We start from the raw sequence: 26,586 nt of genomic DNA, 5'->3' as shown, positions 1-26,586 counted from the left end.
TATCTCTTCCACTTTATTTCAAAGTTTAAAAATTCGCTTAAAAAAAAATCAACTTATTACCAGCTATAAACATCCGTAAACACTCGAGACATCCGACGCAGCCCCAAACCACAAGAACACAGATCTCACCGCCACAGCCCTCCTCCTCCCCATCACTGCAACCCCAAAGACAGGGTGGAAGGGGGAACAGGCCATGCCCTGAATCTTGCTGGGCAACGAGCCTATTCCCACTGAATATTTACCCCCAGAGACAGGCCACCTTGTCAGCAGCCTGGTGAGGAGTTAAAGAAGGAAGCTACCAGCTACAAGTAAGAGGAGGGAAGATCCCAGCCCCTGAGGACAGTGAAATCACTGCAGCACCCAGCAGATCCCAACAGTTTCAGATCCCGAATGCCTGCACAAGGAGGACGCACGTGTCACCATACCCTACCCAGGCCGGGATGAGGAGCTGCCTGTGGTGCTTCCTCACACATCCAGTGAAACGCAGCCATGAGGAGCTGGGCTGTGACTCGCAGCCGCTGGCGTCTTTCCTCCAGGGAATCAGGCAAGATGTCAGAGCCTAGGGAAGGCAGTGCTGGACAGAGATGCATCGCACCAGAGAGGTGTCGGCACATCTCAATCCCTCAGGCTCAGCCCAGGCTGTCTGGAAGAGGCTGTGCAGGCACCGTCCTCACTCCAGCTCCCAGCTGGCCCTAACAGCGAGGGTGCCTTGTTAAATCCCTCTCCAGCCACTCTGCAGCTCCCATTAAGGGATCAGAGAACTGCCAGGAGGTGGTTTTAACTTGTCCAGCTGCCAAAAAAGGTCTCAAATATAGGGAGGGAGGCTTCTTTGGTCTCCGTGCAGCAGTTCCGGCAGCTCTTGTCACCTTTGGCTGCCCACTCAAACTCCGAGTTCTGCTTCAGGACTGAGCAGAGCTGAGACTCGTACCCACTGTCCCTCACATTGACGTGCGTCCTTTGGAGCAAGTCCCTGTCCACAGCCCGAATCCTGCTGTCTTGGACACCCGTTAGTGTGGAGAGCAGCTGGACATCCCAGTCTGACTCAGAACTCTTCCTGAAGTCATCATCGGCCTGTGTGTTACACGGAAGACGCTGAAGGAGCCCAGGGCACGGAGTCTGCTCCTTGCTGTGGCTGGGGAGGCTGGGTAGTTCAGGGGCTATTTTTTCTCCTGTTTTGACACAGAGGGAGCAGCAACATCTGGCTTCAGCCACAGGCAGTTTTGGAGAGGGCAACTGGCCAGCAGGACAGCTGCTCTTGCTCATTGTGGACTCCAGAGCAGGACTGTGCACATTCCTGGGTGTATTTCCATTCTCCCCTCCAAGCTTCCCATGGGAACTCGTGTTCCCTCTGCTCCAGCCATGCTTGCTGACAGTGCTCGCTGCAGCAGTCTCTGCGGGATCAAACCCCACAGACAGAGCTTCCAGGGAACCCGGCTGTGACGCAGGGTCCCCCCCAGGGTTCCCACGAAGGCACAGGTCCAACACAGGAGGGCGATGAGGCCTGGTGGAGAGCTTTGTGCTTAGGGGCCAGCTGCCAGCCTCCACACCAGGCAAGCCTGGCTCAGGCGTCCGTCCTGCACCCTGCACACCCATCCTGCCACCCACTGGGCTTGCCTGCTTACACAGGGAGCGGCCACCACCCAGCTCCAGCCTGGGCTTCTTTCCCACCTGGGTGCTCTGACTGGAGGAGAGCTGGCGTTTCCTGGAGACAGGCAGCGCCTGTGGATGGCTGACAGACCCGAGCACCTGCTGTTTATGAGGTTCAGAGGAAGAAGCGATTGCCCCTCCGACATGACTGGCTGCTACACAAGAGCCCCAGCCCAGCTCAGGAGCCGAGTCTGAATCCGTATCCTCCACCACAGCAAAGTCCTCGGCTGTGCCACGTGCAGCGCAGACCCCTGCGGTGAGTCCTGCTCCGACAGACAGCCCCAAGGAGCAGTTCTCAGACAATCCCCCTGCTTCTCCGGGGTTACTGACCCTGTCGTCCCTGGGCAGGCCAGAGGAGCATTCCTTGGTCTTCAGGCCAGGATCAGGCTCTGCATCAACAAACAGATCCACAGCACCCTGCTCAGGCTGCTGGCTTTCCTTTCCCAGCTCTGCTGTCAGCTTCTCAATTCCTCCAGTAACCTGTGCTCGAGGCATTAAGTGTTCATCTGTCAGGCAGGACGGCGGCACCCTGAAAAGAACCATCCGTTAATGCTCGTTCTCCCTAGGCCTGGCGACACCCTCCCCTCAGCAAGATGAAGCATTTTCTGCAGAGGCAGTAAGAAATTTTAGACAGGTAAGGCTCAGCAAACAGCGATACTGCTGCTGGCAGAGGAGACGGGCAGCACGAAGGATCTCAGCCTGCTCAACAGCCCACAGTCTGGGCACAGGAGTGTAACAGAGCAGCAGGGTTGTGCCAGATGTGGAACAGAGGAGACAGGTCTGTTCTTTCGAGTTTAAGCTGTTCTTTCCAATTTAAGAGGCACTATAAGCCCACAGGGATTTCCTTGAAGCAAAGAACCCACAGAAACTGAAAAAAGATCGTTTCCCACAGCTTGCCTAAGCCTTGTTGGCCAGGCCAGCAACACCGGGTTGGTTGTGCAGTCAATCCCAGCCCTCAGCTCCGTGCTGGCAGATTCTCTGGCACAGGGCATGAACTAGGATCTAGTACCACAGTGGCACGGTGATTCAGGCCTGTTCCCGTGAGCACACCACACAGCATGGTGCTGCTGTTCTGCTCCAGGAGTTACCACACACACAGAGACTTACTTGGCTGGCTGCTCCACAAAGTCATTGGTGAGCTGCGAAATGACATGATCCACAGGGGCGTACCGCGAGTCGTCCAGCGCGAACCGCTTGTGCTGGGGGCTCTGGAGATGCTGGAAGGTGGCAAAAGCCCTTTTAGCAACACTCATCCTTTCACAGAATTTGTAGTAACAGCCGCTTCCCAGAGCCTAGAGGGCACACAGTCTTTTCACCAGATAGAGCCATTGTTCGGAAGCAGATTTGGGAAACGTAGGCGATGCTGTTACCCCCAGTTGCTTACAGTGAGTATGCTGTTCCCATAGACACCTGATGATGAGGAGGCTGTGTCTATATCTAACAGCAGCCTACAGCTTTCCCCAGCAGCTACTAAAAAGGCAGATTCCAAGTATGTACTGTCTATCACTAGAGGCTGGGCTCTAAAAGCCACATTGTTCAGCATCTTGCAGGAGATAAAAACCTCTTCTCACCTTTTTCCATCAGCCTATCCCTCCCAGCTGCCAGGGAATCGCGTTCTCATCTTACACTTCAGGTAACAGGACGATCCCTGAGGCCCTCCTAGCCCCAGAAATGAGCATGCCATGCTCTGATCTTCATAACCAGTTTACGCAGACCAAGAAGTCTGGGTAGACATTCCATGGCTTTCGCCTACAAGGCAGATCCTACTATGTACCACGAAGGCTGTACAAACCTGCCTTCCTTCCAGAAGGGGTTTGTATTGATAACAGGCACATCGTGATCAGCTAAGCCACTGAGTGGTCTCCATAACTTCTGCAAGGACCCAGGTCCCAGGGGAGCCTTTACCTTTTGCAGCTCTTCAAATGTCTCTCGGCAGCACTCACAAAATCCCCTCTTCTTCTTTGGCACAGTGACAGGCGTGGACCGGGGGCTCTTCTCCCCGTTGCTGTGCATCAGACAGCCCTCCGCACCCCTGCAAGGTAACAGCAAACATCTTCCCTGCCCTCACATCACAGCAGCAGCAGGCACCCAGCTGCCTGCACAAGGCCAGGGACATGGTGCTGCCTTTGAGCTACAGCTGTTTAACCCAGAGCAGTGCTCCTTTCGCCCACGCTCACAAGTGCTTCTCCAAGCCCTGGTAGCCAGCAGGTCAGCAGGATTAAAAACTTGCACAGAAGTACCTACAACCTACCTGGCTCTGCAAGAATTCGAGAGGCTTTTCAGAGGCTCGAACGGGCTGGAACTTTTGGGTGCCAGGAAGTTCAGGTCAGGAAAGCTTTTAAACTGGTGGTGGAAGGGCCGGAATTGCCTGAAAGAAGCACATCAGGACATCTGGCAGTGATAGCAAGGTTAGAGAGCTGTCCTTCCCTCAGAGGGGCTCAAGGCACTGTCTCGCTTATGACGGGATACTGGCCATTGTTTGTCCTTATGTTTGGCTGTTCCAGAGACCCCTGCTCCAATGAGAAGTGGGAGAAGTACTAAACTGGATCCCCAGTAAGCAGCACTGAGGGGGGATGTTTTAGACAGCAGCAGCTAGCGTAGTACTTTCAGCTACGCTGCAGCGTAGGAAGGTTTCAATTCCCAGACCACATTTCTCTTCTTCACACTTTATTGCAGGCAGCATGTAAAACCTAATATTTGACCCTGTAGCTGCCTTAAATGTTGTCTTCAGAATAATTAGTTGGTGCTGTGGATACTGTTAGAGTTACAGAGTTGTTAGAAACACCATAGAGATCAGATCCCCTTGTGCTGGATGCTGTAATCAAATTACAGGCCTTGACCTTATGTGCTTCAATCTCTTTCCCCATTTCAGAGGGCTCAGACATATTAAGTGACCTGCAAGGATCACATATAGAATCTGAGCAAGGAAGTAAACTCTGTTGTCAAGTCTCATTTAGCACCTTTTTTTCACCCCGACACACAAGCCGCCTAGATTATTTCTCTAAACTCCATTTGCCTCCTCTAGGAGAGTGTCACCTTTCTGGTGCGTAACAGGGTCTTCAAAGAAGCCTTGGGAACAGGATATTCATTGCCACACAAGTAAGGAAAAGCAGAAAAGGATTCCCTCCCTGGGAGCCCTGAAGTTTTAATATAGTTTGGCTGTGATATTTGGAAAGGCCTGATTTACCTGCTCTGGTCTTCAACCTTCAGAAAAGGGGGCTTCAGTTTTCCTGCTAGAAAGACAGCTGGTTAGAAGTTACCCTGGCCAAATTCCCTACTTATTCATTCATTCCTCAACAGAAATGGGCTACAGAGCCAAGCTCATCAGTACTTCTGACACCCATGTGTGCCAAGTGCTGGCTAAGTGCAGCTAAGACAGGATCCAGCAAACAGCTCTTTGGGAAATCTGCAACAGCCCCCACCTCCAGAGCATTCACTAGGGTGAACAAACCCTACAGGCAGTCCACTAGTGGACTCTTTCCTCCTTTGAAAGAACATCCAGCCCCAGAGGTTTGCATCTCAAACATCTCCTCAGCCTTAGCAGTCAGTGGCCTAACTCCAAGCCTCCAGTTTGGACTTGAATCTTAAGAACTGTCACACATCCTCAGTGCAACATGCCACCAAGCGTGAGAAACAAGTCTGGAAGAAACAAAGCGCAGCTACAGTCACATAAACACAGTGCTCTGCCTCAGCCTTTCCAGTGCTGGTTTCTCCCCTGACTTTTATACAACAGCCCAGAGTTCAGAATGGCTCAGGCCAGGAGAGTTGAGTCTAATAGCTAAGAGCTGCTGGAGACACACCAACGCGATGCAGAGCCAAGCCTGCCACGAGAACTCTGCTAGAGAGCAGTGCCTGGCCTTAGCTTGGTCCCTTAGGAGGTCAAACAGCAGCTATGTTTTGTACAGAGGCATATATTAAGGAAGCAGAAAAAAGCCTCACCAGTGCATTCAGAGAAAAGGTTTTCAGAGGCAGGCAAATGACCAAGATAGGAAAAACTACTTGGTCCCTCCTGCCTTGCAGGTCTGTTCAACTCACGAGTGATAACACTATGCTTAGCACACATATCTGAGTACAGACCTGGTTAAGAAACAGAAGGACACCAGGGTATTCCCGCTGAGCATCTGCCTGAACCTGAAACCAACCCTCTCCTCTCTCTCCTTGCCTCTGAAGGGCGAGGTGTTTTGTTGCCTTGTGATCCTGGAGCTCAGTGCTATTTTCTCTGAAAAAATTTTAACCTCATTCTCCAGAAAGGCAGAGTCCACCTGTTAGTTTCTCAAGTCTCATCCGGAGCTTGTACCAAATGTGCCGTTATGTCGCTAAAGTAGCTATTTAAGTACAGGATCAATGTTTCCACATAAATGCTGCCAAATGCTTAGCACTTCTGAGAGCAAGGCCACATTTAGGGGCCTAGATAAAACCAAGGCTGGTGGGCAGACCCTAAGCTCTTGCGGCAGAGTGCTGAATGGTGACAAACCGTTCAGCTGTCACCACAAGTCCCCAGGCAGAGTTCGAAGTGTGCCACAACTATGAGCTCTGAGCTTGCAGCAGACAATCTGGCTTACTCAACAGCTTTTCATGCTGTTTTTCCACAACCTTTCCCCCAAAACTGGAAAATAGTCTAAGCAGCACACGAAGAATCCAGGTTGGAGTCTGCTTTAAGATGTTCTCCAACGAGCAAAATCTAAAAGTCACAAATAGACTTTTATCACTGGTGCCAATCCCAGTGGCATAAGTGGCTCTTGTCTAATTGCAGATGAGAACCTGGGCTTCCCCCCCTCCTTTGGAAGCGTTAGCCCTAGATTGTGTCTCAGCAGCGCATTTCAGCCTAACAGCAGTGAGTGGGTTGTGAGGAACACGCTCTCCTCCGTAGGATGCATTATTCTTCAAAACTTAGTTTGAGCCAGCGGATTCAACACAGTGCCAGCAGCACAGTTCTTAAGTGCCTTGGGATTCTGGGAGTTGAGCTGCAAACTGTTCATGGGATTTTAAAAACGCTGCCTGAAATCAAAGGCATAACATTCTCATCTGCATTAGGAGGCTGCAGCTAGACTCAGACAAGGAGTTACAAAAACTGTTCAAGAGAAACTGCCTTAAACAGTTGCGGTATCTTGCTTTGCTGAAGTTTCAGATAGATGTTCGATTTCTAAATGAGGCTTCTTCAAGCAGCTCCACATTTGAATGTGAAGGGGAATACAACTTCCAGGCCTACCTTTGCGAATTTTTGATCCAGACGCAAGGCATTTTGCCTAAAGGAAAAAGTGACATATTTAATATGGGAGCCAGTGCAAGCAGAACCGTAATTACTGATCCTCAACAAACTGAGATTACAGCAGTCTCACCCACCACTTCAGGGCTCTTGCATTGCAGACTATATCACCTCCCCCTGATTATTTTGTCTCCCAAGTTACCTAAAGGTACTTTAAATATGATATGCAGGCTGCCACTCTCTAATCCTCTGCCTTACCTTCTCACTGACCTCTCCAATACATTAAAGGATAGTTCAGAAAGCCAGTACACTAGCCACATACAATTTTATTTTTTTAACCCTTAGTCTCCTACAAATCAAAATCAGCACTAGCTGTGCTACAGATGAGGTTGATAACTACCAGCTGTCTTGTTCTCATCTGCTTTTATCCCCACTTTAAAAATTCTTTGACTGTTGCGATCCCCATCAATGAACAGAAGCACCAATGCTGAATGAAAACCCAGGTCACCCTGCTTACTAACCCACTGGCATTAGATGAGCTAGGAGGAATGCTCAAGAGCTACCAAGGGATCCCAAGCACTTCCAACTGGGCTGGAGTTAGGTCAGTTACCTCTGTCTTCTGGCTCTGCTTCCTCGATCCTGAGATGGCACGCAGCAGCTGTTGAGCATACAACAACATTTCTGTAGAGGAGGGCTGTCAAAGAGCCATAGCTCAGCAAGAGAAGGTGAGCTGTTCCCCCTGCACCGAGTGCAGGGCAAGTACAACTGCCTGCATGCACTGAGGAGAGCACGCAGTGCCTGAGCCTGCCATCACCTGGCACAGTATCACTACTACACAGGTAATTCACCCAAGAGCAAGACAAGAAAGAGTATTTTGAGGGAAGGCACCCAATGTTGCTCTTTGGCAGAGCTGGAGGCTGGCTTTGAGTCTCTGCAGAAATGAGACACTGTCAGGGATTGTTCAGCACACAGACCAGACCCTGGAATTTGAAAGCCTTGACAGACTTGTAACTCTGCTGCAGTTCAGCAGCGTTGGCTGCTCGGGAAGGGGTACTAGCAGTAGCAGCCTCCATCACGCATCCAGACAAGTGCAGCCAAGGCTGTATGTCACTGTCATTGGGCACTCAGGAACCTTTTACTCCAGACGTATTATTAGAATCAGTTTCACCATCTGTCTTTCCTATCACCCCCTCCCCATTCATCACCAAGGCAGGAAGCGCCTTCCAGCACAGGTCCTCAAACAGCAGCACTTGCTAATTAAAAACAACCAAGTCCTGCCATTATTGTGATCTGTACTTCCAGGTCAATTAGTAAAAATGGTCTCCTTGGAAGAAATTCAGGCACCAACTGAGCTATTAACATTTCCTAATGTCACAGTCTCAGTATTTTACAACATACTCTGTGTTTGCTATCATAAATGTGACGCTAGCATGTTCTGTGCATACAAAGTTAATCTCATTTTTGAAGTGCAAACCTAACCAGTGCAGCATAGCTCAAGAACCAGGTATTCCTCACAATTTCTTCCTTCTCCCATACCACACTCACTGTATCGCTTCTGCCCATCCTCCTTCAAAACCACTGATTACCAGAAGCTAAATTCCAGCATACAGAGAAGGATACCATCCACGTGCAAGATCTGGACTCCCCACAATCGAGCATTGGCGAGGATACTGCTGCCACTGCAGGTGTCCTGTTCAAACAGAGAGGTTTGGCAAGGTACAGCTCAAAGCAGACAGCACATGCAGCAATAGATCTAGTTTATTGTTAACCCTGCTGTCTGATTAACAGACCAATACATAGGTATTATTAAAACATGAGCTTCGGGGCACAGAAGAAAAGGCTCATACTCATGGCTTTACCTACCCCAAATCAACACTAGCATCTAGTTCAGATTTTTATCCCTGCTATAGTTTGAGCTTCTTAAGTGGGCACTGAGATTCTTTTGGCCACTGTGATAGTGAACAGACTCCAGAGGAGCCCTTTGCCCCAGCCATATGGCTTTAGTTCTTTCTAGGCTAAGAATTCATCTGTTAAGAATTCATCTGTTGGTTTTACGTTAATAATTCTCTTATGCGGAGCAACCAAATCACTAGGACAGGCCTTCGAAGCAGCTAACATGGAAGGATGACGTAGCTCCTTGAAGGACAGTGTCCAGGAGCACTGCATAGCTTTCCGCAGAGCCACAAGCAATAGCTTCATACCTTTATTAGCCCCAGAGTCTGCTCCCGTCAGCAGGGAGGGGCTCTGGAGAAGTGGCTGGCACTGGTTCTGCACGGCTCAGCAGTACTGTGAACATACCCAGCTACAGGAAAGCCCATCCACATGCTGCTCACCTGATTCTTCATGGCCTTCTGCAGCAGCTCCTTTCCCCTGCTGATCAGGGCCTGCAGAGAAAGAAGCCAAGTACTGTGCTAAAGCAGAGAGCTGCCAGGCAGCACCAAGCTGAGAACAACGCGGCTACCCAGTAACAACGATTTCTAGTGATACCTGCTCTCTGCTGGGGAGAGGAATCTGGCCAAGACTTCATCTCAAAGACAGCAGGACTTAGCTTTTCCAGGGAATACAAACCGCAGACACCCTTTATATCCACAGTAAGCAGCAATTCAGCCAAGGCTTGGCTTTTATTGAACAGCAGAGAATGCTCCAGAGGGAGCCAAGAGGAAGCAGAGACTTAGTTCTGAAACTCCACGTGCCAACAGGCTGGCAGGGGTTAGAACTGTCCTTGCTAGCCCTTCCTGGGAAGCAAGTCTCATTTGATAGCCTATGATTTCGGCAAACAGGTTAAGCTTATTGTAAGACAAATGGATAGGGCTGCAAGCAAGGGTGGGGAACAAACACACCATGAGTGAACCTCCTGACACCAGCCCAGGCTTCTCCAAGAGATGCTATGCTGCAAGTGGTCCAGATCCAGCTGGCAGAGATGCCTATGGCCTGGACTCGGGTAGCAGGCTCTGCCAGCATTGCTGCTGCCCACGGCCACAGCTTCCAGCAGGCCCCAGCACTCAAGGACACTGGAGCTTTGGCCACAAGCACTGCTGATCAGAAAGCCCAGCTCCAGCAGAGTGAATAGGACCTAGAGAAAACCCTTTTTGCAAGCTGCCCTTGCAGATCTCCTCCCACACGGCAACTGCTGTGCCCTACCCGTGTCTGTCCACATGCAACCACAGCCTGCCATACTTCTGATGCAGATTTATCTCGCCTACGTTTCTGCACTTTCTAAATACACCTCTGTGTCCAGATGGACTACCTGCTCTGTTGGGAAGCCAACCAAGCCCTCTATTTCCTCTGCCATTTGAGTAGGTATCCTTTGCTTACTAGCTCAGTCGAAGCTGTGACATGCACATTAGAGGGGACAATGATGCAAAAGCACAAAGAACATTGGTATAAATATGAATGATTAGACTGCTGGGAAAAAACAACACGGTTGCTCGGAGCAGAAACAACTACCTTGAACACTGGTCTCAGGTTCTACTCTATAGATCCCTTGGGACTATCTTCGGGTGGCCTAAACCTTGGTAGCTCTTACCGTGTCTGGTGGCTTCTGCTGAAGTTTGGTATGATTCCCCTTGGAGGTAGAAGGCATTGGGCTCTTGGCTTTTGCATCCTCTGACGTTGTGTTGCTCCTCTTTTCAGTCCGAGTCTTGGCTTTGTCTCGTTTGGCCTCTTTGTTACTGGACACCACGTAGTTGACTTCTTTGCTTAGGAAGCTTTCAGTGACCTGCAGCAAAAGAGAGAACAGAGCAGCTCTAAAATTGTCCAGCATCTGAGTCAGAAGAATCCTGCTAAGCAAGAACTATTGCCTTTAGCTTAACCTCTCTGCAGCTAAGGGGCTACTGAACATACTCATCTTCCCAAGTACATCTTCCTTCTATTGCTTGCTGCGGTCTCTCAGAGGGAGGAAAACCCATGATATGGGGACAGTGTGTGTCCTAGAGATAAACTGCAAATAGCCACCAGAATTTTCAAACTGAGATTTATCTGGCACAATGCTATCATCTACTCCTCTAGCAGTGGTTTCAGAAGAAAGCAATGGCAAGTTTTCAAGGCAGCGAAAGCCAACAGGTGAAAAAACCAGACCTGGACATCATGCAACACTGGAAGACCTCAGTTCTGAGGAGAATAGAGCACATTTTGGCAACAGAAAGCAGAAAGTAAACAGCTGGGACAAGTAGCTTAGTGCAGAACAGAATGCCAGGGAACCAGAAAGCTGAAACACAAACACCTTTGCGCAGAAGGTAGAAGACTAAGAGGTGGAAAACAACATGCTTCATTTGGGGTACTAACTGTAGGCTTATCAGAAACTCAGCAGAAGGCAGAGTCACGGGGCACTAGCACACAGGTATGGGGCACACAGGAAGACACACAACCGAACAAGGTGAAGTCACGGCTGCTGAACAAGCCAGGCCTGCTGCCCTACAGAATCCCTGTGGACCAGGATCCCAGACTCACACACGTGAAGTGCCACAAATGACATTACAGGCTGCCCTACGGCAGCGACCTACACTGCAGGACATCGAGAAAGCTGAAGGTATTAAAGACAAACTCAAAATATCCCAGTCCAAATAACGCTTCAATGTGTTATCACCCCTATATCGAGGTGAAATTTAAGGCCCCACATTCAAGTCAGAGTTAATTGCTCTTAACCTGGTCCTCGAAGGACACACAGGTTTCAGATGTTACCACTGAAGGGACACCACGTACTTGAATTCACCACGTACTTGAATTCAGCATCTCCACAGCAGCAGAGGAATGAGAACTCCACCATGGGTGGGCTGCCCTCCAGAGAGAGAAGTGACATGAGACAATGCCTGATAAGAAGCCAGAGGGACAGCCAAAAGGCTAAAATTAGATCCAGCTACTGTGGCAGCTACGTAGAGCACTAACCACTGGGAGCAAGCATTTCTCAGGCTTGAAAACACGCAGCTAAGTAAGGGGGAGGCTTTGAGGAGAGCCCTTGGAAGTTGATGGCAGAAAGAAACCAGCAAGTTAAGCATGAACAGATGATTAAAAAAAAATGAGGGGAAAAAAATCACACATCAGCCTCCCCAGGACCTGATCCTGAGGCAAGCACTAAGCAGGGATTTTACACCCGCGTGTAGCACTGAGGGACTTAGGAAGCTTTGGGGCGCGCGTGAGAAGATCTGCCTCAAGCAGAGAGAGGAGACAGCCTGAACGCAAGCAGCAACACCTCAGGACCGCTGAATGGTCGGGAGGGGAAGGCAGCACCGGGGCCCCCTGCTCCAGCCCAGAGCAGGGTGCCCAGGGCCAGGTCCCGGCAGCTTCTGGAGGCCTCCCAGGAGGAGCCCCCACAGCCTCTCCTGTGCCAGCTCCGCCACCGCCAGGGCACAGAAGCGCTTCCCGGCGGTCAGAGGGCACCTCCCGGGCCCCGCTTCGTGCCCGGTGCCCCTGGGCCCGGCTCCGTCCTCCCCGCGGGGATTTACGGGCACGGCCGGGCCCCCCCAGCTCCCCCCTCACCAGGGGGCTCCGGGCCCGCCACCGCCTCGGTGCCCCCGCCGGGCCCCCCCCAACCCCCCTCCTACCGAGGAGGACCCCGCACGGAGGCACCGGCAGCCCCCGGGGGGGGGGGGGGGGGATCCCAGCGAGCACCGGCAGCAAGAGGGGGTGCGCCGGGGCAGGTCCCGGTGCCGCTCACCCCGCCCAGGTGCCGGATGGCCGCCGCCAGGTCCCGCGCCGCCCGCCCGCTCGGCACGTCCAGGTAGAAGGACTTCCCGCGGAGCGGCCGGCCGGCGGCGGGGCCCGCCATGGCGGGGGAGGCTCCGCTCGGTCCCGAGGCCCCGGCACGGCCCCGCTTCCCCCGCCGCCGCCGTTTAAATTTCCGCCCGCCCCGCCCCTAACGGCGCCGCGGAGGGCCGCGGGCTGCCCGGCGAGCCGGGAGCGGCGGCGGCAGCGGCGGCGGGGCTCGGTGCTGGGAAAGGGGGCGCGGGCCGGGATCCCGTGCTGCAAGGCTCAGCCCAGCCCGGTGCCGGTCCCGGTGCGGTCCCGGTGCCGGTCCCGGTGCAGCCCCGCGTGGCCCCTCGCGCACGCGCAGCCGGTAGCGGCGGCGCTGCGAAATGGCGGCGCCCAGCGCGGCGGCGGCGGGGGGCGGCGGCGGCTTCGAGCCGTGGCTGGCGGCGCGGCTGGAGGCGCTGGGGCTCGACCGCGCCGTGTACGGCGCCTACATCGCGGGGCTGCTCCGCGAGGAGGAGGGCGACGAGGAGCGGCTGGAGGCGCTGCGCGGGGTGCTGGCCGCCTGCCTGGTGAGGGCCGGGGACCGAGGGGAGGGCCCGGGGCACCCCCCCACCAGGTTGGGGAGCCCGGGCCGGGCTCCGCGGGTGGCGGGCGGCCGGGGCGGGCCGAGCGCGGCTCCGGTGCCGCAGCGGGAGGCCGGCGGTCTGCGGCGCGGGGAAGGGTCCCGAGGGCGAAACGTGAGGGGACGGTTGGGGGGGTTCCGGGCTTGGGGAGGCCTCGTGGCGGCTTTCAGCCTCCTCACGCGGGGAGCGGAGGGGCAGGCGCTGAGCTCTGCCGGGGGACAGCCACGGGACCCGAGGGGACGGCACGGAGCTGGGCCAGGGGAAGGTCGGGGCGGTGCTAGGGAAAGGTTCTGCACCCAGGGGTGGTCGGGCGCTGGGACAGGCTCCCATGGGACGTGGTCACGGCACCGAGCCTGCCGGAGGTCAGGTGTTTGGACAAGGGTCTCAGATGTGCAGTCTGATTTTTAGGTAGCGCTGTGCGGAGCCAGGAGTTGGGCTTCATGATCCTGGTGGCACCTGGCAGGTAGCTAGCGATGGGACTAGAGGGAGCAGCCTCAAGTTGCACCAGGGGAGGTTTAGGTTGGAAATGAGAAGACATTTCTTCTCAGAGCGATCAGGCATTGGGACGGGTTGCCCATGGAGGTGGTGGAGTCACCATCCCTGGGGGTGTTCAAGGAAATGTTGGACGTGGTGCTTGGGGACATGGGTTAGTGGGTGACATGGGTGGTAGGGGGATGGTTGGACCAGATGGTCTTGGAGGCATTTTCCAACCTTAATGTTTCTGTGATTCTATGGCCCTTCCAACTCAGATATTCCGTACCTCCTTCACACCGTGGTGCCAGCTCCAAGGCTGGCCAAGAGCTGCAGCTCCTGGGGGGCCCGGCAGCTTGCCGGGGAGCAGAGGGTGCGAGGCTCGGGCTGCGAGCTGGCGGCTCCCAGGGGCGCAGGGCATGGCTTTGGAGGTGGTGTTCAACAGCAGACCCTCTTGGCAGCTATGCAATAGCTGTGCTAAGCGGTTATCGTTCCTTAAACAGGTCTCATTTCTCCCAGTACAGCACGGTCGTACAGGAATCAGTCCCTGGGATCCAACTGGAGCTGGAGTTAGTGACTGGGAGAGACTGAAGGTGCTGCCAGCCTCGCCTGGCCGGAGCCTGGAGCCTCCAGTGATGGGCAGTGCCTGCCTGCTCTGCCAGGAAAGCGTTAGGAGAGTTCACAAGAGTTTCTTCCCAATGGTCAGCTCTTTTGGGGGCTGTAAGACTTTTATATCAGCTGTGTTTCAGGACTTTGCATAAATGGATATTCAGTAGTATAAAGTGTTCAGTAGTAAGTGCATGCTTATATTAAGTACCGGTCTGCTCAGGTGCTGTCACTGGTTTCCTCCCAGACTGTCTGTGTAAGAGCATAAAACCCAAAGGGGTTAGCACTTCTTGTTAACATGGGTAACTTTAATTCCCGCTGTTAGCTGGCTGCATGCTATTTTAAATCAGTTTTCCTAAAATCCAGTGTGGCTCTTTACTGTGTTCTGTTATCACTTCCCCACCCTGGTGGGGCACCAGCCATGAGTTTCTAAAAGAAGTTTAACAATGTCAGCGTAGCCATGTGCCTAGACTAATAGGAGGAGCAAACACTAACTCCTCTGGAGCTAGGGGCAGAGTGAAATGTCTTTGGAAATGCTGTTCTAAAGCCTTGTCTGTAGCTGAGGTTAATTGCCTTGCCTGTAATCACCAGACTGCTTCTTCTCATCGCTAAAGGCAGAGCCTGTGTCTGAAGCCTGACCGTGCTGGTTGCAGACTTGCAGCTGGGGTGGGCCTTGTGTTTCGGTCTGCGTGCTCTTTCTGAACCTCGGAGGTACGTAGTTCGTTGCCCTTCCTTTGCCCTGCAGCTGGCTGCAGTATGCTCTGATATTTCCTGTTTTCTCTTTATTGCTGAGGTACCCTTCTCTTGCACCGTCACCAGTGCGGTTTTTGAAGACTAGTGTGCGGTTTTCATGTGCATCTAGTTCTAGGCTGCCTTTCATTCATGACAATCCCATTTCTTCTGTTTTCTCTGTTGAGTCAGGGTTGACTCTCTTGCAATTGACTTATGCTTCATGTGCAAGTTCCAGGTCAGTTTGATTATCTACTTCTCTTGTAAAATGTATTTTTGCCTCTTGAACCCTGTGACATTCTTTTTATTTCTTCTAGTCAGTGCGTCTTTTCTTTATTTGTTAGAATCCATGATTATTTCTTTATTGATTTTTGAGACACTCTTTCATTTGGTTAATTTGGGGCCTTTCTTTACAATTGTTTTCTCTCTGTTCTGTGTACAAATTCCAGGTTGTCTCTTCATTTGTTTTTGACAGTCATCACTAAAATACATCTCGAGCAGCCTCTGCACCTCATGTTCGGGTTCCTCGGTCTCTCATACATTAGTTCTCTGAGTTTATTCAAACTTGCTCGTTTCAGATCAATTTCTGTTTCTGTTCTGTTCTCCTCCTTATGCCAAACAGACTCTGGATCACTCAGTCCATGTATATCTTCCATAGTTATTTTTTCCTCTGTATTTACTGACCTCTAAGATAACATAATTTCTTGTTTAGAGAATATTAGATGAAATATGTTATGTCCACAGCTATCTGAGCTCCACCAGTACCAGTAGCATTTGTTCTTCAGCTGTATACATGGGAGGTGAGTCTCCCACAGACCCAGAAATCGGTGCTGGTAGAGGTCTTTATCCAGACTGCGGTAAGACAGAAGGGTTATAATAGCAAACGCCCTGCACTATGTGGCAGAACTTCTCTCTGCTTCCTTCTGTAAAGGTTTCAGCTGGGCTGTCCCATCATGTTTCTTTTCTGTTGCTCCATTCATGTCCATTTGCACGCTGTCATCTTGGTCTTTCATTTCTTCCTTTTGGAATATGAAGACGCTCCAGCTCTGAGGCTGAGTTATTTCTTCATCATGTTTCAGGGATATCTGAAATGGCTCATCTTTGTGTTCTTCTCCCCATGTAGGCTACGCTGGTATACAAATACTTGGTTTGCTCTTATTGCTCAAATCCTCATAAGAAGGCACAGGTATCTGCCATCATTATTAGTCTTCTGCACTTCGTTTTCCTTCCTACTTACTGCTATTCCTTTGTCATCACTTACCTGATTTTCATCTTCCTGCACACTGAAAGCAGGCAGATGGGGAATATATCTTTCCCATCCTTCTTTCCTGGTTTAATATAAAGTTGCTGTCCATTTTGCCAGCCTTGATTTCAGCGGACTCATATTCCCAGTGCTTGGGGTAGCCCATCCATCACGGAGGATCCTCTTACTGTGAATGTTTCTAGCGCTTCAGATCCTTCATGTCTTTGAACCTTGTTGATGCTTGTTATCTTTTCACGACTCTGTTTTTTTCTCTGAGGACTGGAGACTGTCACATTGTGTTTCTATGCACATCATCCTTGGTGCGGTCTGCTCATCCGGCATGTGTGCCTGTGAGGATCTCAAAGCAGAATCTCCCAATGTGAATGGGGTCTGTAGGTTCTTACGCTTGATCTTAGCAGATTGGGCATCATCCCATCCTCTGGATTTACTCAAGGCAAGTTGTCTACTTAAAATGTTGGTGTGAATCACAAACCCTTCATCCTTCTGCTATTTCTGTGTTTGCACATCACCTCAGCCTCACAGCCCCAAGTATCCTGCATACTTCTTGTAGCATCTCCTCCCTAAGCCAGGGTCTTTGTTCCTTGTTCATGTGCTGTGCTCGTGATCTCGGTGCTCAGCAGATTTGTGTAACGGTATTACTGCGTGGTGCTCTCCTGCCATCTCTGTTACGTGCAGAATTTTTTGCTTAGCTGTTGTAGACTAAGGGAGGGAGGACTTCACTCTGAGTTACTCTGTATTAGTATTGCAGCAAAAGGTGAAGAGATTTGTGTGTTTCTGTAGATTGTCTGTCCCATGGCTGTGGAAAACTCAGCTTCTTTGCTGTCCCCCACGCAGGTGAGCTTTGCTCTGCTGGATGAGTGATGTTTTCAGCGACTGTCCTGGAACTTGGAGGTGTTTTTTAGGTACCTGTTGCCCAAGTTTTCGAGATGAGAACTGTGAACTTGTTACCTGTTTGGCGGGAAGCCTGTGCGCAGGGGTTTCGTGTGTTGGCTTTCAAATGCCAGTTACTGCATGCCAAGCTGGGGAAGATGGGGAAAGGGACAGCTGAGGCCAGGTTATTATGCACCTTTATAAGATATTCGTTTCTAGGCAGAGGTTATCAAGCTTTCTGCAAGTATTTAGAGCTAGCTTTTGGCATAGGCAGGGTAAGCAGTGGTCATGGGTGGTAGAAGTAGTCTAGGAAGAGGCCACCACTGCTTTGGTGCCTAATTTGACCCTGTCTAAATGTAGCACTGCTTCCGAAGGAGGGTAGGAAGACTGCAAGAAGCTGCAGGCCTGGACTTAGCTGGACGTTAACACCTGTGATGTGCTCAGCAGCCCTGCCAAGGTACCAGGGAGGGAATGGCTCAGTCCCAGCTGCCTGTGTCCTGGCCAGCTAGTTTCCGTTTGGTATTAACCCTTCTCAAGCCCCTCAAACCCTCAGCAGCTGTTTTTTCCTAAGCTGTGGGCAGATTTGCTGTTGGGTGATTTAGTGTTAATTAGCAAAAGCAAAAAAAAAAAAAAAAAAAAAAACCCAAAACCTTGAAACCTTCCGCATGCTATACAGGTACGTATTCCCAGTCAAGCCCTCCTGGCTGTAGCTGGAGCGGTGTGTCTGCTGCTGGTGCTTGTGTTACGCTGCTGGCGAGACCCCTGAGAAGCCACAGGTGGGCAGTGGGGAGAGCGTCAGTGGTGGCGGAGCAGCGTGTGAAGGACCTGGTGGTGGGAATAGCTCCCTGCTGCTGCTCGGGCGTGCTTCCTTTCTCCCCACGGCTTCAGGTTTTCCTTTGCAATGACCAAGTGCATTCCACTGCCGCCTCTCTGTCATGTTTAATGCTCCAGGCAGGTCAAGGGGCTGCCAATATCAGTCCTTTAGTTGCTGGTGGGAGGATATTGTCTATCAATACCACCAGAGTGGGTTCTGTTCCGACCCATCTTGTCTCCAGTCTCGTTCATTAGGGTCGGTGAGGAGGTGGTCTTTGACTAGCTTCTCTGCAGCCTGGCTCAGGAGGAGATACGATGCTGCTCAGTAGCTGGCTAGAGTTACGGCAGCCTGCTCACCTTTCTTCGGTGATGGTAGGGCTGTTGTGCCTAGTGAGCCTGCAGCTGTGAGACCAGCGTTTGTGAGGGCTGTACCTGGTAGAAAAGCAACGCGTGGTGATGGTGCGGCATCTCCCGGCGTGGTGCTTGTGCTTGGGTAGCCGTGCGTAGCTCTCGCCCTGAGCTGTGTCAACAAGTGAGTGCATCTCGTGACTTGCCTTGTCCTGCTGCCCTGGGTTAACAGAAGTCCTACGCGTGCGTTTATTGAGTAGGGTCCATGTGAAAAGCTGTATCACTTGAGCTTATTGCCGGGTGTTCAGGTTCTTTGCAGCTGGTACTACTTATATCTGATTCGTGCTTGTTTAAAGCAGACCAACTTTGCTCCAAGACTGAGTCTCTTTTCCCCTCACTAGGAAGAAGATCTCTTAAACGATGTATGCAGGGAAGTAGTCGAGAAGTGGTCTGAATCTCAGATTGTTGACGCCAAAGAGAAAAAAGAAGGTAGTGTCGCTGCTCCGTGTGTCTTTCCACGTGGTATGAGTACTTTGCAGGGCTTTACTAAGATGAGAACTGTGTGTCTGTTCTGTTAGGAGCTAAAACCAGTGCTGCTAATATGTGTGCAGATCTGGCTCACTTCTCATTGCCATGGCTGCTTATTTACTGTTTTGTCTTGAAACACGAAATGAGGTTGAGCAGTTTCACTTCTGGCTGTCACTAGCATTCTGCTGCTCTTTGGGCTCAGAATCCTGCAGAGGAAAAAGTTGTTTGTTTTTCTGCAGGATTTTTTAAATTTCCTTTTGCAAAAAAAACAAGGGCTTAATCTCCGTTAAATGCGAATGATGTAGTGATGGCAGCTAGGGCTCTGACGGTAGGTGCAGTTATGGTATAAAATGCATATGCTGCTTCAGTTTGTGCTCATTTGGGAAGTGAGTAGTTTTACACTACTACAGCTGCACCTGTGGAGAGCTGTGCAGCCCCTTGTGCTGCTGCTCACCCCAGCAGGCATCAGGAAAGCATCCTTATTTTCCTCTTTCAAAATCTTCTCTTAAAACTGTCCTTTTTTTTTTCCCTGAACGCTTGCAGGGGGGAAGCTCTGTCGGGCTGCTGCTGTACTAATGCTGCTACTTTCCCAATAATGCGTATAGTCCCGCTGCTCCTTTCTGCCCTCTCTGAATCCATCCCTTGTCTTCAGCTGCTGGCTCTGGAGTGAAGACCTCTTGTTCTTGTCGGCTGGGGGAGGCATATTCTGGTCACTGAGCAGAGCTCTGGAGCACAAGGAAGTCACACTGAAAGGTTTTGCAGGTTTAAGCACACTGCATGGTTCAGTTAGGGGTCTTCCAACTGCACGGACCTAACTGCCGGCCTGCGTAGGTGACAGTGTAACATCCCTTTGGGCTAAATCTGTTTTTTTGGTTGCTTTGCATTTTTTTTGTCAGTTCTGGTGCAGACGGAACATTATCTCTGATGTTGTTCTAGAAATAGCTCTCCCCAGTGAGCCCTTGTCTTGAGGGCTGCGTTTAAGCAGCGCTTCTGTCGTCTAAATCTTGGGGTTTCACTTAACTGCTGAAGCACACCGCAGTCAAGTGTCTTTCCCTGAAAATTCATGGAAGTACTCTGTCCTTGGTCTATCCTTTGCAGAGGACAGGAAAATGTTCTGTTATTCTTTGTATTAGAAAAACAAATCCCTCTTTTGTGGACAAGTGAGTGGAATTACTGAAGTTACTGCTGGACTCCTGCAGCTCATACCATTGGTTTCTCACAGTAAACCAGGGATTTTCTTACCTGTCACAAAAAGAAGGTAGCAAAATACATATGAGGTGTTAGCTCTTGTGGAAGAATGAAGTGTGTGAAATTAAAAACCTGGAGTGTATCTTCCAGCTTTTAAATTGAGCACAAAAGCTAACCCATATGGAAGCTTGGCCTTGTGAAGCTGGCAGTGTGTAGCAGCCTTTCTACATCAGAAATAAAATTGTAAGTTATTAACAAACAAACAAATGTCAAAAATAAATACCATTTTAAATAATGGACACCGTGATATTAAAAAGTTAATCAACTGTTCATTTTCCTAGGTGAAAAAAGAGTATTGAACTGATTAGTAACTTTTTTTTTCAGAATTTCTATATAACATGATTTTAACTACATAGCTAAATAAACATACTTAGCCTCTTTTCACCAGAAGAGAGTGCAGTTTGGGGTGAAATGGATTTTCACCAGCTAATGGTTTTATTGATTTAAGAGTTGAATCGTGAAGCTTCCCTTACTCCGGGGAGAACAGCGCCTGGGCAGTGCTGCGTGCTCAGGTGAGCTCCTCCTTGCCACGAGGAGCCGCTGCTCCCATCGCCTGGGCCAGGTGGCTTTGCCTTTAGGTCAGCAGCAGGAGGGCGGCGTGCTTGGCCCCGGTGGCAGGACGAGGCCCTTGGGGGCCTGCGGAGGCACAGGCGGGAGGAGCAGGAGGGAGCAGCTGGGTCTTGGTGGCCTGCATCTGCAGGGACTGACTGATGCTCTGACTCTTCTTGCCAGATGAGATCCAAGCCATTGCCAGCATGATGGAGAAGCAGGCCAAGATTGTCGTGAAGCCAAAGGAGATCTCCCAGGAAGAGAAGCAAAGGAAAGCTGCCCTCCTGGCCCAGTATGCCAACGTGACGGATGAGGAGGAATATCCTTTTCCTGACCCAGTCAAGATGAAGTGCCTGGAAGGACGATGCTTATTTAAAAAAAAAAAAAAATCTCCTGAAATGCCTTTCTAGCTTTGCAATGTCTAGTGGAAGAATTGGAGGAACTTGTCAGTCTTCTTTTTTCCTAGTGAAGTAGCTTCCAAGGGGAAAAGCATGGAATCTCTTAGTTTGTGGAGTGCCATGTGTACAGACACTTCTTTGAGTGTGGTTCTCCACCATTTTCACACTCCCACCAACACGGCTTGGCTGGGTAAGGTTTGTCCACTCTAGGTGCGTTGCAGAAGATGGGTGAAGCTGCTCCCAGCATGTGCATGGTAGGTAATGTATTGAATTTCTCTCTGGCTTTCTGGCAAGAAATCTGCTGAAAAGATCCTCTTCAGAGAGAGTATAGGTAGAGTGGGAGAGCTTCAAGTTAGCTCTTTGTAGTGCTGAAGAACAAGTTCTTCCTTGAAGAGGAAGTTGAATAAGAGCGGATCTTACCTGGCATTTGAGCAGTGGAGGGGAGTTAAACGTCGGGCTTTATGCTTGTCTTGTCCTTGATCATCAACATTAGTTTTTAGCTTCTTCCTCCTGGCTTGGTAAAATTGCTATTTGATGTATTTTGACCTCAGTGTGACTGTATAGAGGCACAAGTTTGTTACTGATGTCCGTATTTCCTTAACTCTCTCACTGGCGACGATGAACAGGATGGATCTGTTGGGACAGCAGTAAATATTGGATCAGAGAAATGTATCCTTTGATTCTCAATGACTTGGGCTTTTTGGAAGGAAGGCAGCATCTGTGTGAGTTTCTTGTCCTTTTTTAATCAGTGTTGATGCTCACTGTTTCTTTAGGGCCACCATTTAAGCTGGTGATTATTTTTTTTCATGTGACCTCACCTCGCTCGTAATGAAGTTAAAGGTTATCTGCTTTTCTGCTCTCCCCCCACTGCCTTGTGTGCACAGCTAAGACTGATCCTGTCATTTTCTTTTCTCTCCTTTATCCCTTCCTTTTCTCTCCTGTCCTCTCTGAAGCTTCACAGAACGTGCTACTGATAAAGATAATTCTCCCAACATTAGTTTAATGCTAAGTGGTGTCCAGATAGGCAGATCATATCAGGAACTAATAAAAGTGAAATAGAAACAAGACTACTGAGAAATGCCTGAGGGCATGGTGCAGTTGAACTTCCTTGGTGAACAAGGGCCAAACTATCTCATATTTTTCTCAACGCAATAATTTGGGACATTCCTTGAACTCACCAGCTAAGTTTAAGGTGGAAGCAGGTTTTATCACAGCACAGAATTAAAATGTGAAATATTTAAATTATTCTTGTCCCTAAATTGCTGATAGTTAGGAGGAAGAGACAGAAAAGGAGACGCCCACTTGCTCTTTCAAATGCTCTTCCCAAAGGGCTTACCGTTAGTTCCTGCAGGAGAGAGGACCCGAGGCTGTGGCAGTCCTCGGCGTCTCATCTGTGCCCGTGTCTGCAGCCTTCCTCCATGGCGAGCAGGACGGGTAGAGCTGCGCTGCATGGGTCTGTCCGTGCGGTGCCATTTCCTTTGGCTTGACGGTTACAGAGCTAGCGGGATGTGTTGCGCCTGCTGGCTGACAGCTCTGTGCCTGGGATGTCAGCTGTAATCACAGTGGACACAGCTATATGTGCACACATACATGTATAAACATACACATACATACAGCTGTAGCGAAGCCACTCAAGGAAGCTTTATGAAATGCATTATTTTTCTACTTCTGGTTTGTAGCGGTTTCACTTTTTTTTTCAAATCAGTCTAAAGAACCTGCAGGCTTGGTTTTGAACTTGCATTTTCTAGGAAAGAACTTGATTTTTCCATTTTCTAGGAAGCACAGATTTAAGCTACGTGACTTTTCTGTTTGGAAAAACAAGCAGAGTTTCCTTTTTGTTTTTCCGTTCCTCACTTTGTATTCCCAGATTCCTTACCTGCTTGGTGAGAAAGCAGAACTGAGAGTCAGAAATGTTCCTTTTCTTTGCACAGCACTTTCTGTAGAGTTGCTGGCTGCTGGCGTGCAGGGTTTCTTTTCTCTGCAGAGCCCTTGGGTGAGAAATGAGCAGCTGAGATCTGTCTTAGGTGAATCAAGGCTGAGCTTACCAAGGCAGAACTCTGCCCTGCTCCCAACAAGGCAGGGATTCTGCAAGGTGCAGCCATCAGCAAGAAGCAGGAGAGCACAGGAACTGGGGGCGAAGCAGAACAGAGCTGATGCAGCCGCTGCCTTTTCCTGTGCCGCGGGGCTGCGCTGTGACAGCAGACACCCCTCAGCCCTGACCGCCGTCCCTCGGGATGGGAGGTGCGGCTCTAGGTAAAGGGGGAGATAAAACAAAGCAACCCATGTGCTAAAAACGGCGTCTGGTTTACAGCCCCAAAATACCGCTGAAAAGACGAACTGTGCATGTTCAGACAGAGCATGTTGTTTGCCCTTAACTCGCTACCAGCGCTGTTCCGAAACACCAACGTGGAGGATGTCTTGAATGCCCGCAAGCTGGAACGGGAGCTGCTGCGAGATGAGTTCCAGAAGAAAAAAGAGCAAGATAAACTCCAGCGAGAGAAGGATAAGCTAGCCAAGCAGGAGCGGAAGGAAAAGGAGAAGAAAAGGACACAAAAAGGAGAGCGGAAGCGATAGCTGGGGTTTTCTAGTTGGACTCTCAAGGGATAAAATCAATTAAGAATATGGTGTGTGTTTAAAAAGCTGCAGAAATTCTGGGCACGTGGCTGGTGACTGGTTCTCTGGAAGCATTTCCTCTTTTTTTTTTTTTTTTTTAACCTAGCAAAAAAGAAATTTCAAGCACCTCTTAAACTCAAATTGTGCCATGTGCTTGTGGTGTCAAGTGTCCCAGTCGGTTATTGTGGCCAATGTCTGTACCAAAGAACGGTGAAGTGATTGTCTGTGTTTCAAATTGATCAATTTTACTTCTAACTACTTAAAGCAAAGCAAAATGAGATGTAGGAAAGGGCTTCCAAACTGGCTGCATCCTCGTGCTGGCCTAGGATTTGCAGCATCAGCATTGTATGACTTGAGAACAGAGCAAAGCCCCTTTCTGACATGTAATTAAGGACATGCTGCTACAGGGTGAATGTGAATTTACACTAGCCTGAAAAATGTATTTGCAAATACGTTTATTTATGCTGCCAAGAACAATGCTATGTCTTCATTCTGGCTGAGGGAGCAGGGTTTGGATCTGACCTCAGCAAGGGCAAGTGCTGTTCTGCAGCAAGAGAAAGGAAATCGTATGAAATATATATGAGTTCCAGCTATGAGACTGCTTCACCCACAGGCTCTTGGTAAGGGAAATGCCACAGTGATCTGAGTATCAGCTAGAGCAGTAGCTAATGGGTCAAGTCCTTGTGCTGTTCTGAGATTTAATGCTGGTAGCTGGAAAATGGTGCTCCCCGATGTTTCATGTGGGTGAACATCGACTGTTATTTCTACAATAGCTGCCAGGGCAAATGCTTTAATGCAGGCTCAGCGCTGAGCAGCTGCGGCTGTAAGCGATTTGGATGCGCTGGCTTTACCAGCAGGTCACACTCCCCGGGTCCAGCTTCGCTCAGGAGCTGTGTGTAGGGGTTGAAGGCTTCTCTTGCCCCATAAGGGCTCGTTACATGCCATTTCCAGCCGCCTTCGTGACAGGGTCACCTGCCTGTGGTAAGGAGGACACCACCTCCTGTACACTCATTGGTGTGTGCAGGAAGACCTGCAGTGCTTCCAGGGGCGCGGAAGCGGCGTGCCTCACCCCTGTGCTGCTTCGTGTTCTGGCCACTGCGTTCACTTGCAAGGTTTGCTTTTGGCAACAGGCAGCTCCTGACCTGTCGGTGGTAACTGTCCCTATCTCCTGCTTTCAGCACCAGTCTGATTAAAGGGTAATGCATCCTATTTAACTATTTTGCAAGTGTGAGTATCTAACTGCTTTATCTTTGGACTTGAATAATAAAGCCGGCTGGCCAAGAAGCTGAGCTCGTCTCTGCGTCTTTGTGAGCGCCGGAGTCAGCGGCTGGGGCGACCAGGGGTGCGGTGCAGTGGCGTGGGGCCTGCTCTCTGGCGGGTTTATGCCAAGTCCTGCAACCTCCCTTCCTCTTGCTCAACAGCAGTGTTTCAGAGGGCTGATCTGTTGCTGTCACGGTGCTGTTCTTCTCGTTCACAGCTCTCTGCCCACGGCTGTAGTGCCTCCCTTCTCCTCTCCTGCAGCCTGGCTGGGTTGTACAGGAGCAGCGCTGCCTCAGGGCCGGGTTCTCTCAGCCTCAAGCGCTGCAGTGGAGCCCCGCTGCAGGGTCATCGTTTTCCTGCAGCTGCCACCAGTGTGCGGCGCTGCAGTGGGATGGGGGGGGTTAGTGGGGGAATGGGGTGCTCTGACCCCAGCATTGCTGGCTGGTTCTCGCTTTTTCCTTGGTCCTGGAGCTCTTCCCACAGGAAGGTTTTGGGCAGCTGTCGGTTCAGTGTGTGTGTTAATGCTTCCACTTGCACCTCAGCTGGTCTGGCAGCAGCCTGCACGTGGTACAAGTCCCTTTTCTCATGTTCCAAAACCGGGCAAGACAAACTCTGCAACTTGCTACTGAACCTTTACTTAGATGTGGACAGAAAGCTGAGGCCTGGAGCTGCCCATCTGTATAGCTGCTGGTACACCAGAGCCTGCTACGTCTTTTTTTTTTTTTTGGAGACCTTTGCTTAGAAAGGTCAAGAGAAAACAGCCCATGTTACCCTACTTGTCACTGGCTTAGTCCGGCCTTTCAAAGAACAAAAAACTGAGCGGCACGTCACCCATCAAAACACATGCACATGAAATCATACGCATGAAACAGCCGGTTGTATGGCTTTCGGAGGAGACTGCTCCCAAGCACACCACAGCAGCAACCTCTCGCAGATGGGTGGCTCACCTCTGCTGGCATCATTTGCACTGCAGCCACAGGGTATTGGTGTAAACGTGCGATGTCTGGCTGGGGGGGAGGGTCAGGACAGTACTCCTGGCAGCACGCCCAGGAGCACCTACAGTTAAAGCCCCTCCTGTGCCCACAGCGAAGGGCCTAGATTTAAGCAAGGCACCTTTTGCTGTCAGGGAAGCAGCACCAAGGGAGGCGCCCAGCCTCACACACCCAGCAGGAACTCCAGGGCCACAGCGGCAGAGCCCCCCGCCAGCCAGCGGCACCTCACCACGGCAGCTGACCAGCATTCGGAGCTGGAAAACCAAGAGCACGGTGAAGTCGTGTGCGCACACAGACGTGTCAGCCGATGGGACGTGAGGAACTGAAGTTCTGCCTTGGCCATTAGCCCATTTCAGCAGTTAATGCTTCCCAGCTTGTGATGTTACAGGTCGTCCTTTAAGCCGCAAAGCTATTACCAAATGTCAATAAATTTTGGTGTTGATTCAGACAGCTGATCACTGATGTTAGGCTAATATTCAGGAGTGCATTACTGCAGACCCATGGGTCCCTGTTTAGGAAGTTCCTAATCTAAAAAATTGTTACTTTACTTTCCTTGTCCTGGCATCGAAACCCAGAAATTTAGAATAGGAGAACTCCAGACACACTCCTGAGATTTCTATTGCGGATACTGAAATTATTGCACAAGCTTTGTCTGACAGTACAGAGCTTGCAACTAAGAAAATACAGGAAAAAAAATATATATACACCACTTTGGATTCACTGCACTGATTTT

The 26,586-nt window shown here is 50.5% G+C and overlaps 2 protein-coding genes and 1 long non-coding RNA gene across 4 annotated transcripts; 2 read left to right on the top strand and 1 right to left on the bottom strand.

Annotated features, from left to right (window-relative positions):
- On the bottom strand, positions 1-12,639 carry DBF4B (DBF4B-CDC7 kinase regulatory subunit). 2 transcript variants are annotated; one of them, XM_080564834.1, is made up of 11 exons: positions 12,507-12,639; positions 10,380-10,571; positions 9,187-9,237; positions 8,474-8,543; positions 7,464-7,534; positions 6,857-6,893; positions 4,835-4,880; positions 3,899-4,015; positions 3,553-3,679; positions 2,755-2,864; positions 1-2,176 (listed from the first exon to the last, which is right to left on the bottom strand). In XM_080564834.1, the coding sequence occupies exons 1-11, from the start codon at positions 12,615-12,617 to the stop codon at positions 778-780; spliced, it is 2,331 nt and encodes a 776-aa protein (XP_080420960.1). In that variant the 5' UTR covers positions 12,618-12,639; the 3' UTR covers positions 1-777. The 2 variants fall into 2 exon arrangements, with proteins under 2 accessions (XP_080420960.1, XP_080420961.1); XM_080564835.1 differs by having other exon boundaries at positions 4,835-4,877.
- Positions 12,640-12,924: 285 nt separating this feature from the next.
- On the top strand, positions 12,925-24,885 carry CCDC43 (coiled-coil domain containing 43; the record flags this gene model as incomplete). Its single annotated transcript, XM_080564836.1, has 5 exons — positions 12,925-13,110; positions 18,667-18,754; positions 20,774-20,909; positions 21,599-21,657; positions 23,375-24,885. 5 exons carry the CDS (start codon positions 12,925-12,927, stop codon positions 23,560-23,562), a joined length of 657 nt encoding a protein of 218 aa, XP_080420962.1. The 3' UTR covers positions 23,563-24,885.
- LOC308181496 lies at positions 13,117-17,753 on the top strand. The gene is made up of 2 exons (XR_013941476.1): positions 13,117-14,952; positions 16,094-17,753. It is a non-coding gene; the product is annotated as an uncharacterized lncRNA (long non-coding RNA).
- Positions 24,886-26,586: the final 1,701 nt, after the last annotated feature.

This window comes from Anser brachyrhynchus, assembly GCF_964034855.1.
Source record: "Anser brachyrhynchus genome assembly, chromosome: 22".
Classification (NCBI taxonomy): Eukaryota; Metazoa; Chordata; class Aves; order Anseriformes; family Anatidae; genus Anser; species Anser brachyrhynchus.
Note: the sequence above shows the minus strand (reverse complement) of the source record. Positions and strands in the feature narration are given on the sequence as shown.